The 13,372-nt window shown below is 48.3% G+C and overlaps 1 protein-coding gene across 1 annotated transcript; it reads left to right on the forward strand.

The window, feature by feature from the left end:
- Nucleotides 1-4,717: 4,717 nt before the first annotated feature.
- Nucleotides 4,718-9,810, forward strand: LOC109733027 (uncharacterized). Its single transcript, XM_020292230.4, has 10 exons — nucleotides 4,718-5,032; nucleotides 5,378-5,440; nucleotides 5,830-6,065; nucleotides 6,479-6,593; nucleotides 6,666-6,746; nucleotides 6,837-6,963; nucleotides 7,043-7,911; nucleotides 8,114-8,241; nucleotides 8,600-8,689; nucleotides 9,209-9,810. Exons 2-10 carry the CDS (start codon nucleotides 5,414-5,416, stop codon nucleotides 9,306-9,308), a joined length of 1,773 nt encoding a protein of 590 aa, XP_020147819.1. The 5' UTR covers nucleotides 4,718-5,032; nucleotides 5,378-5,413; the 3' UTR covers nucleotides 9,309-9,810.
- Nucleotides 9,811-13,372: the final 3,562 nt, after the last annotated feature.

The raw sequence follows: 13,372 nt of genomic DNA on the forward strand, positions 1-13,372 counted from the left end.
GATTTTTTGTCATTTGAATGGACACACTTGATTTGAGAATGTAGCATGTCTGGCTCTCTGTACGACTGACATGAAATATAATACGGCTGCGTCCATGAATGCGTGTATGTGACGGGCCGACGACCTGTCTTCGGCCATGGTTGTCCTCGACGTCATGATCCACACCCTAGCATTGTCGAGCATCACACAGGCGTCAGGCCCAACCACGACGTCCTCCATGGTGTTGGCACGACGTCCCTATGCAGGGGCGCACGGATGCGTGCGCTCATAATAAAAAAGACATGATGTCTTTTTTGTATAAGGAAACTTGTGATTGTCAATTAATAGTAGAGATAATGATAATAATAAATGACATAGTACGCGGGATTAGTGATTTGTTATTGAGTAATATTTGATTTTTTTGGGAAGGTTATCGAGAAAAATTTATGTCTTTTTATTTTAGAAAGGTGATCTCACATATATGATGTGATTTCTGAATTCTGAATTATCTATTATTTACATGATCGAATTAAAGCAGTATCTGCCAAAGCACGCACAAAAACACTTCCCCTTTAATGGGATTTGGTTTTTTAATAGGAGGGAGAAAATCCAGTGGGCAGGGATGGTGGGAGGTGAGATGAAAAAAGATCCGGACGAAAAATAGCCAGACAAAAATAAACCACGGAGGGGAGGCTACCAACTCCCCCTTTAGGAGTAGAGATTTAGGTGATCGAATTAAAGCACTACCTGCCAAAGCAAGCATGAAACAAAACCTTCCCCTTTAATAAGATTTGAATTTTTAAAGGGGGGAGAAAATCCAGTAGGAAGGGATGATGGGAGGTGAGACGAAAAAACTGAACGAAAATAGCCATACGAAAATAAATCATGGAGGAGAGGCTACCAACTCCCCCTTTAGAAATAGAGATTTTTGTAATCTCAACCGATGCCGCACAAAGCAAAAACGAACGTATACATGAGTAACTTGAAATAATCGGAACCAAATCGATACATTTCTTTCCTTGTCCTACTCATTCCCTTAAAACAGAAAACAACATTCATTAATTTATGGAAAGTATCATCTAGAGTTGGGCGAAAAAATCACATTAATTATGCGGAGTATCATTTTTTTCGATTTTGACTATAGCATGCGTAGTGAGGTTAAATACCTCAAGCGATGATTGCCTTAATTGAGGGAAAGTATCATTTATGTGGGCTCCTCCTAAAACCTCTCGTCCCCTTTTCGTCATCATCATGTTCTACCACACGATCCTACCTCACGACGTCGATGTGGGACAAGTCGTAGGAAAAAAATACTCGCGACGTCTCTGTTGAGGCTACTGGCAGAGCCAGCTCGGCCAGCGAGCCGGGGCAAAGTACATGGGGCTCGTGTCTACTACAAAAATTATGGTAAGATCTCTATTTACCGCTAGGGTTTGTACCCAACCCAACTTGTTCTGGCCCAGGGTCCTCCCACATCTCTTCCTCAGTATAGCGGACCGTGGAAGCTGGGGAGTATCCGCTTGGTACTGATAGAAAACAACATATCTTTTCCCTCCTGACCCCTATAAAAATCCAGTGGAAGTGTGGGTACATGGCAGAGCACGGACAACTGCCCTGGATAGCCGGGAGGTGGCTCCGCCACTGGTTGAGGCACTGGTAATCGATTTTGGATCAGTAAAATATGTTTGTCTCCGTTGCAAGGCACTCACAATTAGCTAGTCTCTACTCCTAATGGACGAGTTGGTGAATCGTCTCGCGGTTTATTTTCGCTGTTTTTTTGTCTCTCCTCCCACCACCCCTCCCACCCTGGTCCGCGGTTTATTTTTGCTGGTTTTTTCGTCTCTCCTCTCACCACCCCCTCCCACCCTGGTCCATCGGTTTATTTTTCTCTCCACTCTTTATTACAACCAGAACTTTTCTAACGTATAACAAATCACGGATCTAACTTCCTTAAATTATGCAAATCAATCGATTCCTTTTATTGGTTCAATTTGTCTTAGGAAACAAATAACAGATTTTCGGGAAACAAATAATACATTTTAATCTAACTTCCTTAAATTATGCAAATCAATCGATTCCTTTTATTGGTTCAATTTGTCTTAGGAAACAAATAACATATTTTCAGGAAACAAATAATACATTTTAATCTAACTTTCCTAACTTATCTAAATCAATCAATTTCTCTTATTAGTGAAATTTGTTTTAGGAAACAAATAACAGACACGTCACAACTTCCCTCTCAATAAATAGTTTCTTAACATTTGCAAACTTTCCTAGTCAGACACGTCACAAATGGGCAGGTACTGATATCACGTTACCAAACAATAAAACCCCATTTGCATAGAAATTAGTTCAAAAATCCTAACTTTCTTAAATTTTTACCTTTCCTTGATAACAACCAACATTTCCTATGTTTTCCACCTATTGAAGGAAATCACCCCTCCATCGATATTGGCATTTTTTTGAACTGAGATCTCCGGGTTATGTTTTTTTGCGATTCTTTCCAATTGTGACCTCTCCTTCCACTCCGGCTCCTTCTTGCATAAACACCTCCACCACAGCCAGGTGACACCGCCCCAGACCTTCTGCCTCTTCACACCTTCTCCGCCACCTCCTTCTCGTACTCCAGTAGAGGTCCCTCCGCCACATTTGTCCACGGCGGTGTCGAGGGCATGGCGCAGCAGCGTACCAGCGGTAGAGCAGTGCATAGCAGCAGGAAGCAACACGCAGCAGGCGAGGCGAGCGGCCGACGATGGAGGGAAGAGATGCGGCCAGCGTGGCTGAGGGGGCGGCCGACAGAAGATGGCCACGACTGGAGGCGGCGCGAGGCAGGGGCGCGACAGCGGGGCGAGCGAAGGGATAGGCGGCAGCAGAGGGGCGAGCACAGCCAGCGAGAGTGTGGCGTGCGGCCAGGGTGTGTGTCGCGCGGGGCACAGTGGTGCGGTGGCTGCGGCGAGCGCGACGGCAGCGGAGGGCGCGTCCGACGCGGTGTAGCACGGGTGTGGGCATGGAGAGGGAGTGGCCCCGCGGGCGCGGAAGAAGAGCGGCAGGCTCGGGCATGGGCGCGCATAGGAGCAGGCATGTGCCACGGGGTCAATCCGAGGAGCTCGGTGGCTACCCCTGCAATGGCCATGGCGGACGACGGTTCTCGGCCACGGCAAAATACCTACCAAGAGCAAACGAGAGGGGAAACAGGGGAAAGGCAAGAGGAGATCATGGCGGTGTCAATGGCGCCCTAGGGGAAGACATGGGAGCTCGGGGCGGCGCAGATCGAACGGCAATGTCGCGGTGGCCCAAGGTTGAGGAAGACGGCAGCGACGTCTATGCGGGGGTGCTAGACTTGATCTCGTTGGCGCAGACGAAGTAGCAAAGGCGTTCGGAGCTCCTCGATAAGCTCCTAGCCCGCAGAGAGGGCAGTGGCCATGTGGACGGGGTCGGTCATGGTGGCCGTGGCGTCTGACGTCGTCCAGATCAACGGGATCGAGCGAGCGAGAAGGAGAAGTGGATTTGGGAGGGGGCGTCGAGGAGGAGTGAGGCCATGGGGGCAGGGAAGGAAGGGCGTCACCCTTATCCATTCCCCTTCGATGCCAGCGAGGTGGTCGGGCGGGAGCCCGGCTCTGTAGCGACGTGGCTCGGGGAACAGGAGAAGGCGACCGCGCGGGGACTAGACCGCTGAGCCGGTTCGGTGGCAGGGCCCGGGGGCAGGTGAATCCCCTTTTACATCGTCCTTTTGGTTTTTCAATGTATTCTAATCTGTTTCTCCTTTCTAACACCGTTTTCCATTTATTCTTATCAACTAAATGATCTCTACTCTTAATGTCTCAGTTGGTAGTCTCCGTTCCGGATTTATTTTCGTCCCACCTCTCGAGTGAGGGAGAGGGGGAGAGAGAGTGAGGAAGAGGGAGGGAGAGGGTGTGTGTGTGTGAGAATTTGATGGTAAAAAAGGTCGTCAATGTCACTTAATATGTATGAGAATATTAAATGTAATATTAACATAATTGATATTGAACTTTTAAAGTTAATGTGGCCCCGTTGCAACGCACGGGCGTTCTTCTAGTTGCATTAATGACTAGGTTCCCAAATTGATTCGACACTCAGTTTTTGAATTGTTTTTTTATTAATGACTGTAGGGGACCAAAAGAAATGACAGACTGCCTTTAATAGGAGAGATACCCCTCCATTCCTAAACATAAGTCTTTCAAGAGAATCCAATATGGACAACATATAGAGTAGAATGAGTAAATCTACACTCTAAACTATGTCTATATATATCCGTAGTCAAAAACGTTCTTATATTATGGGACGGAGGGAGTAGTTCATATTGAAATATGTAGAAAGACTTGTATTTAGGAACGGAGGGAGTAGTAGTGTTGAGAAGCTTTATTTTCTAGAACTTGTTGAAAAGAGGATAATCACCTATTTTGGAAAAAAAAAGGGATAATCACCTTTCTTTTGAGTAACAGAAGGGGATAATCACCTGGGGCTGGGAGAGCACTTGGCGGCAAAAGAAGAAAGAAAGATAGGCGGCGATAGTCGTACAGGCAGCCACTCTCAAAGAAGAGAGGGAGGCCCACCCATTTCCTCAAAAAAAAAAGGAAGGCCCACCCGACCCACAGAGTCTTTCCAGAGACATCTATCCAGCCCCCGGCAGGACGTCACGTCATGTCAGTTTCTTACCTCGCGGAAACGCACGCACACGCCTATTTATAAACCGCCAGGCCTTCGACCCGATTCCCCTCTCGCGGCCTCGCTGCTCCACATTCCCGACCCAACGAAGCAGCCCCTAAAGCCTCCCTCCGCTTCCCCTCCCGTGCCCCCGCGCCGGCGACTCCTCCTCCCCGCCGGCCTCCCGCCCGCGCCCCGCGGCCGCGAGCCGGGCTCCGACAGGCCCCCGTCGGTCCCCGCGCTCGCCCTCCGCCCCGCGGCCTCCCGCGACGACTTTTCCTGCGGCTTCCGCCCTCTGATCCAGCGGTCGCGCGGAATCTCGCCGGGACGAATCCGCCCCGCGCAGCCCCCCGCTGGCCCCGGAAGAGGCGATTCTCCGCGCGCCGAGGTGAGCGCCCCTGCCCGACGGCGCGAATTCGGGCCGGTTCGACGGGGAGTGTCGTTTTCCGTGGCGGCGGCGGCGCCCCAGATTTGCGTTTCCGCGCCTGCGGAAACCCTAGACGGGACCGCTCGTTTATTCGCGTTTCGGGGTGGGGCTCGCGCGATTAGCTGTAGGCCACGTGGTTTGGGCCCTAGACAGCGGGATTTCGGGGGCCGATTGCTGCTTTCCTGGAGCGTATTTGGGCGCTCTGGTCCCGGCTCGATGCTTTCTTTAGCTAAAACTTCGACACTCTGTGAAAAATATTCGCGGCGTTATTTTGCATACTCATGAGGATTGCTGGCTTTGATCCAGGAGCTGCACGACGCGACGACGGGATCACTGGCGCAAATGAGCCGCTACGAGTATGAGACCAATGTAATAATCCGAACTTCTAACTCCATTTTAGTACTACTGTTTCTGTATCTATCATCTGTAGAAGCAGCTGGAATCATAGTTTGCTGGATATTCTGTTATGATCATGAACATGTATGCTTAATTCATTAGAAAAGCAGGAACTGTAGCCATTTCATCTGTGATAGACTGACAGTGCATTTCTGGACCTTTATCTGAGACTAATGTAATTTAAGCTTCTAAGTCCATTGTTTCTGCATCTATCATCCGTAGAAGCAGCTGGAATCATAGTTTGCTCGATATTCTGTTATGACCATGAACATGTAGGGTTAATTCATTTGAAAAGGAGGAACTATAGCCATTTCATTTGTGGTAGGCTGACAGTGCATTTCTTTTTCTCATCATCGTAATAGGGTTATCATCGGGCAGTGGAGGATGAGTATGAGGACGAGTACTATGATGAAGATGAGTACGAGGAGGAAGGCGCAGGAGCTCCTGAGGAGGACGAAGAGCCACCAGAGGGTCAGCAGGAGTTCCTTCAAATTAGAGAACGATTGAAGGAGCAGATTAGGCGGAAGGCACAGGGTACTAGTGCTAGCACAGCTGGTCGCTCATCTTCCTTGCATGATAGAAGACCACCCCCACCCAAGTAAGTGTCTCTGAATTTCAATGCGCCTCTTCTACACTTTGTCCAGCATTTTGTTTGGTTATCCTCCAGGAACCTGTATAGTGTAGAAAATTACAATCCTCAGAGGAAGATAGTCGGACAATGATACCTTCTCATATACTCCCTCCATTTCTAAATATAAGACCTTTTAGAGATTCCAATATGGACTACATATGGAGCAAAATGAGTGAATCTACATTCTAAAATATGTCTATATACATCTGTACGTAGTCTGTACTGAAATCTCTAAAAGGGCTTATATTTAAAAACAAAGGGAGTACATACTAAATAGATTGTCATGCTATCCTTTCTTGGACTCAAATTCAACATTTCGTCTTACTGGTCTTAGTATGGTGATGGGGAATAAATTTTCATTATGTATTTCACTCATGTAGTTTTGGCTCCTTCTTTGGGCCCTCCAAGCCGGTGATTTCCCAGCGTGTGATTGAAGAAAGGAAGTCAATGAAAGAGATACAGAACACAGTGCCCAGAGAACGAAGACCTCCTGGAGTATGTGGCATTACATCTCATTCTGATTATTGTTGATCCATCCCTTACTAATTGCAGGTAATATATATGCAGAAGGACATCCCATCATCTTCGAGAGTGCAAGTGCAAGCTAAAACAAATGGATTTCACCAGAAGCAAAAGATTGTTAATGAGGTACAAGGGATATTTCTTCTTTACATTGTTCATTTCTTTGCTTTATTAAACGTTGGCCAGTGCAGTCACAAAATAGCAGCTGCAATGCAGGCAAAAAAGAAAGCTGAGGCACTTAAGGATAATCGGGACTATTCATTTCTACTCTCGGATGATGCTGACATTCCATCTCCTCCAAGGGAAAAACCTGCAGCTAGGCCTTCCTTGACCCAAAAGTCTGGTGAGTTTGAACTTCTATTGCGAAACTTGTCTTTCTTGTTTAGTGGAGAGTGCTGATGGTTGGTTTTTTTGTGTCAAAGATCGTGAGATGATGCATTCTGCAGCAAAGAGTAGGGCACCAACAAGTCAGCCTGCCAGATTGCCAAATGGTCATGTGTTGAACAACAACACATCATCCACACAAAGACGCCCGGAAAGTAAGTTTGAATCCAAGGGAAAGGAGATGCTCCCAAGTAGGGAAAGGGCTATTGACAATGGAAGGATGCATGGTGTTGTTAGAAATGGGTCCAGCCAGGCCACTGGAAGCAAAGCTGCAAGCCAAAAGTTTCCAAGCAAGGGTCAGATAGCAAATAAGCCTTCTATGAAGGAAGTGAATGAACAATCTCTTAGAAAGGATCATTTAGCTAGAAAGCAACCTGTGTTACCTAATGGTCGACCACAGCCCTCACAAAGTCAGAGGATGCAATCAGCCTTGTATGGTCAGAGGCCGCAGCAGTCGTCGCAGAGCCAGAGACCACAACAGTCGTCGCAGAGCCAGAGGCCACAACAGTCGTCGCAGAGCCAGAGGCCACAGCAGTCGTCGCAGAGCCAGAGGCCACAGCAGTCATCGCAGAGCCAGAGGCCACTGCAGTCACAGAGCCAGAGGCCACTGCAGTCCTCGCATAGCCAGAGGCAACTGCAGTCGTCACAGCGTGAGAGGCCACTGCAGTCATCGCAGAGTCAGAGACCACAACAGTCATCGCAGAGTCAGAGACCGCAACGATCACTACAGAGACAGAGACCACAGCAATCTTCACAGTTGCAATCCTCACAAAGCCAAAGACAGCTGCCACAAAGCAACAGGCCGCAGCAGATGTTGCAACGGCAAAGGCCTCTTTCCTCGCAAGGTCATTATCCTGAGCAAAGAAGAGTCCAAGCAAATGATCGAGTAAAACCATCCGAAAGGCAGGTAAGGACTCCCTCGAAACCTATGGTAATATTCTGTCAAGCTGTTCATTTGTCAAAAAAGTAGTACTGGTGAAGCAATTATCTGTTGGTTTTTCTTTTGGTGTTATGCCATGTGCATACATTTTCATGTTTAGAGTGTGATGATTTGTAATGATATTGTCCCGCTAAGTTTGTTTCTTCATTGTGTTTGTGTGCCCATGTAGCCATCTCGACAAGTATCTGCCAATGGACGTGATGATCGTGCAAAGAAAAAGCAATTGGGGAAACGAAGGTTTGATGACGACATTGAAGATGAGGATGATCCCATGGCTATGATCAGGAGTATGTTCAGGTAAATTTTTATCCCGTGCTTTTTCTGGGCATCATATTATCAGTTATCCTGGTTAAAATGTTCGATAATATGTTCCGTCTGTGTATAGATTTGGTATACAAGCTGGGTTTGTGTTTTCCGAGCGTCAGTGTCTACTCTACTAGTGTTTGGATAATTTACCTAACATGGATCATGGACTGACTGCACCGATTGCAATACCTGTTGAAATTTCACCTTGGCTTTTTTATATGTTACATATTGCTTTAGTGGCTTTTTTATAACAAGGTTATTTGATTTAATTGTATGACACGAAATAAGATTATATGTTATATTGCTTTGAAAAGAAGAAAACTCTTACAAGTCTGGATTTCTGGTGCAGGTATGACCCTAGTAAATATGCAGGCAGAGATGATGATGATAGTGACATGGAAGCAGATTTTGCTACTATAGAGATGGAAGAGAAAAGAAGGTATCCATGTTCTTCACATAATGCATTTTCTTATATATTTATATTTTGTCCTGTTGCAAGATTGTAGAAGCTGAAAACAAATAGAGATCATTTGAGAAATATGCACAATTTCTGGATTAGTCATGGACTGATGGTGTCTTGTCCACATTACACTGTGAAGAAAATCTGTGGCAAAAAGAAATCAGCATATTAGTTGGCAAAATATGTTCCCTTCATTGGTTACTTTTAGTCTACTCTCCTAGTATAATTATATACTCCCTCCGCCCTGATTACTTGTCGAAGAAATGGATAGAAATAGATGTAAAAATACGTCTAGATACATCCATTTCTGCGACAAGTAATTCGGGACGGAGGGGGAGTACTCAGTAAAGTGTGTCGCACGACACACTTGAACGAGATGGATGTTGTTTAGAACTCGTTCCAGAAAATGGAACTGGACGACCGATAGTAGTAATCACTCAAATTGCTGAATAGTTTGCATCTTATTGACCTTGCTCTGTTGTTTGCTTACTTCGTCAGCGCGAGGATTGCAAGGCAGGAGGACGAAGAGGAGCTCCGCCTGCTCGAGGAAGAAGAGAGGCGCGAGCAGGAGAGGAAGAGGCGGCGGGTAGGCCGATAGCAGCCGGATCAGTTAGCTCCAGCATTTGTCATTTCTGGATGTTGTTTCCGCAAAGGCCTCAACGCCTTGGGCTGGACTGTGGTGCTGTCTGTGCAGACAACAGTGAGCGAGCTGCCGAGCTCTGCCCCAGTCAAGCGCCGTCAGTATTTCACGCCAAATCAGGAAAAAAAACGGCAGGTGAAAAGTTCTTGCAGATGTGAAGTGGCTTGTAGACCGTTGAAGTCCTTGTGGGTTGTACTTCTTCCGAAGCTGATAGGGGTAGTTAGTTCCCGGGCGTATTGAGATAGTGCACCAAGGTCAAGGTGTTCTTTTTTTGAAGTGGTACCGACTCGTCACATTGTTGGGTTGTACTACCTGTTTTCTCATGATGTAACTGATTTTTCGCCGTTAGCTGGTCACAAACATGCCATAGATAAGTGGCACCTCTGTTAAATTAATTTGGATGTAGGTGTGTTGAACTAGTAAACAATGCAATTTCAAATAATTATGTTCTTTTCGGTTTTGTAGTGTGGTTATGCAATGCATCATCAGGATTGGAAAAGGAAAAAGTAACGGACTTTATTGGCCGTACTAGCGAACTAACCTGTGGTAGGATAGTGATATCCTGGCCCTTATTTTAGGATTTTCGGTGATGCGTTTTCTGAGAGAAGACGTTCCTGTCGACTTTGAGGTGCTCATAGATGTGTTTTCACTGGGAGAAGATGTTCCCGTCGACTTCGAGGTGCTCATAGGGATAGGGTATGTGTGTGTTTATAAAGATAAATGTATAAGTATATATACGAGCGCATGCGTTTACGTCTGTATTGTGTTCTAAAAAAATTGACTGCACCAGCATGCAAATGTGAGACATAAATATAATTTTTTTTAATAGAAGATAAATATGGGTTCACTGTCGTCCAAGTCCAAGCAGAAGTGATATATTGTTAGAAGTTAAGAGTGACAAAAGTGAAATGTCAAATTTTAGAATGACATAAGCAAAGTGGACAAAAGCTAAAGTAACAAAAACAAAGTTTTCCCAAAAATAGGGATGTATGGCTGGTGGTGCAGCGAGATGAGAGCATGGTGCGGCGGGGAGGTTAGCGACGAGAGGAGCCAAACCAGGCTATTTTAGCTGGATGACGAAGCTAACACTAGCCCCATTCCCCTCCTCTCCCTCCCAAGAGGTGCTACCATGATCGCCTTCCGAGCACCAGTCTGCTCCTCCTTCGGCGGCCAGCGACCACCATGGCCCGTACAAAAGTGACATACGACAAGATGTTACCCCCAGAGCGTTGGGTGAAGATCTAGGCGACTATGCGCGCCGCTCGCATTGCGGCCGGCCTCCTTTAGGAGCATGAGAGTTCAGACGAGGAGGCGCCAGAGAATGAGGAGTTGGAGGCGGCACACGAGGAGATGGAAGAGATGGAGGCGCCAGAGAAGGACTAGGAGGAGACGGAAGAGGAGGACGGCAAGGCGAAGGTGCTAGAGCATGCTAGATTCAACGTGAAGGACGCAGTTTCACAGTTCGAGCTCGCCCAAGCGAAGGAGGCAGCGAAACAACATGCCATCTTTGAGTCCATCCAGTCTTAGTTCGAGGTGGCAATGAACCATCGCTTTATGCACAAGGCGGATGTGAAGTGGGAGGAGCTCTTCGCGGACGAGGACGACGAGGAGGCGTTGATGATTCACCCCGCGACCAACAACCACAAGCCTGAAGGCTCTGACAACAAAGTCGTCAACATATCAATAATGACTCGGGCGGCCCCAACCCTAGCGCCGCCGGCCTCCTTTCCCCTCCCTCCAGATCTCGCCGCCACCAGAGATAGCCGCCGGCAAGCCCGCGCGGCGTCGAGGAAGGTGGCGGCGGGGCTGGCTGCTCCTCGCGCGGAGAGCTTGGTGTGCCGGGGTGGCGGCCCCGGTCAAAGGTGGGCGGCGCCTTCCCTCACGGAGGGTGGCTGCGGGTATGTGGCCGGTCTTCCTCGGCTTGCGTGGGCGGCGAGGACTCGGTGGTGGGATCTCATGGCGGCCGTGATTCCGTCGGCCGGCCGCCAGATCTGGATCGACCTACGCCAGCTTCATCTCCTTCACCTTATCCCGCTCGATTTGGGCTTCGGTGTGGCCTTGCTCGCCGGATCCGGGTGGTGGGCGGTGATTGGATGGTGGGGCTCTTGGGATCGGGGGAAACCCTTGGCCGGCGACGGCGGCTACAACGACGACGACGCCGCGCGCCGATCCACTCCTTGGAGTCTTCGTTGAGATCCCGGCAGGGATGGCGGCGGCCCATGCACGAGAGATGGAGGTCTTCGATCAGATCTGGGTGAAAACCTGCTATTGGCTATTGCCAAGGCCGGCGATGGCGACGCTGTCTGCGTCGTTCCCTTCCTGAAGGCATCGCCGTGGAGAAGTTCAAGACCACTCTCTGCTACCTCCGGGGGAAACCCTAGATCAATAGATCGGATGACGGCGGCTCTCTGGGTCGTTTCCCCCTTGGGGGCGTCATTCTTGGGGGTGCACACGGGCTCGAGGGACCGGAGGACGGCGTCTTTGATGGAGTGGTGCTTCATCTTCCACATTGATGGTGGCGGTTCTCAGCAGCGTGGCGCTGTGGAGTCTTGGCGTCTGATGCGAGGAGATGGACTCGCGCGGGAGGAGGAAGCTGTCTGGCGTCATGGTGGTGTTGATGGCAGAGAGGCCTGGCAAGGTTGGTGCATCAGTTATGCTTTGAGGATGGATCGAGGGAAGATGGAGGTGACGGCCCTTGCAGCGGGCGGTGCTCACTGGGAGTGTGCCAGACCGGTGTGGGACCCAATCCAGATAGTGGCTTGGATGGGACACCCGGCTTTAGATGTTAGGCTTTGGTGCGATGTCTGTTTGGTATTTGGCCCGGATGTTCGGCACACCTTCATCATGGGGATAGGAGTAGCAACGGTGTTGCCAAGATGGTGGCTTCAAGCTTATTTATGTATCACCTTGTATGGTCTTTGTGAATAATTAATAATATGGCTGCATGCATCGTCCAGATGCAGAGGCCGGGGGTACATCCTCCTTTTCCAAAAAAATATCAATAATGAGCAGTTTGCTAGTTTGTAGTTTGTTCTATGTTTTATATAAGCAAAATAGATGTTGCATGGGTATTATGAAAACGAGGATTTGAAATGAGGAGTGTGGCTGTAATGTCTAAAAACTGAGGGGTAACCGGGTCGTGCCCGTGGACGTTTATGGGGCTATATTTGCGTGTTCTGGTTGTAGATACTCTCAGAGCATCTTCAATAGATGAGGTGAAATACATCACCAAAAAATAGTTGGAGTAAAATTTACATCACCAAAAAGTGATATTTATATTACGAAAAATGTCCAACTCCAACAGATGATATAAAATAGGGCAGTTGTGAAGTAGCTGCTCCAGTAGAGGATATAAAAAATCATCTCAAATTAATACTTAAACAAAGTTCATGGTGATGTTGAATCAATACTTGGCGGCTCGGGATGGGGAAGCTCTGCCGTGGTGGCTGGTGACGCACGAGGACGGGCTCCCGTGAAGACGGCCATGGCGGCTCGGGATCAAGCACCGACGGCTCCGTGATGTCGAATCCTACCGCATTTGAGACGGGGGCTCCCACGGAGACGGCCATGGCAGCTCGGGATCAAGCACCAGCGGCCACATGAGTTTGAATCCGAGTGGATTTGACTTGAGATGGAGGACGTCGCGGGATGCGAAGTTGACTCGTTGGCGAGGCCTCTGGCGGCAGGGCCGGGACTCGGGGGTGGCGCGAGAACATTCCGCATGGCGGTTGGGCTACATGCGTTTTGTTCGTACGGCCACAGGTGATGCAAATTTGCATCACCAAGTGATGTATTTTACATCTAGAGTAAATTTAGAGTAATTTTTTTATATCTACATCATCGGTTGGAGCATCGTTTTTGGCCTAAATGATGTAAAATTTGGTTATTCATACATCCACATCATCTATTGGAGATGCTTTGATGCTCCATAATAGGCTATGGACGGCGGGTCGGTTGGAGAAGAGAGGTTGGGAAAACTATAGCCTTTGCGCCCTTTGCACAGTAGGGCCAACGAGATGGCG

Source organism: Aegilops tauschii, chromosome 6, assembly GCF_002575655.3.
Source record: "Aegilops tauschii subsp. strangulata cultivar AL8/78 chromosome 6, Aet v6.0, whole genome shotgun sequence".
Lineage (NCBI taxonomy): Eukaryota > Viridiplantae > Streptophyta > Magnoliopsida > Poales > Poaceae > Aegilops > Aegilops tauschii.

Excerpts from the sequence above, each read along its gene's own strand:
- LOC109733027 (XM_020292230.4), top strand. The coding sequence starts at position 5,414 with ATGAGCCGCTACGAGTATGAGACCAAT. Across the intron at positions 5,441-5,829 it reads GCTACGAGTATGAGACCAAT|GGTTATCATCGGGCAGTGGA; the intron begins GTAATAATCCGA and ends TCATCGTAATAG. Across the intron at positions 7,912-8,113 it reads TAAAACCATCCGAAAGGCAG|CCATCTCGACAAGTATCTGC; the intron begins GTAAGGACTCCC and ends GTGCCCATGTAG.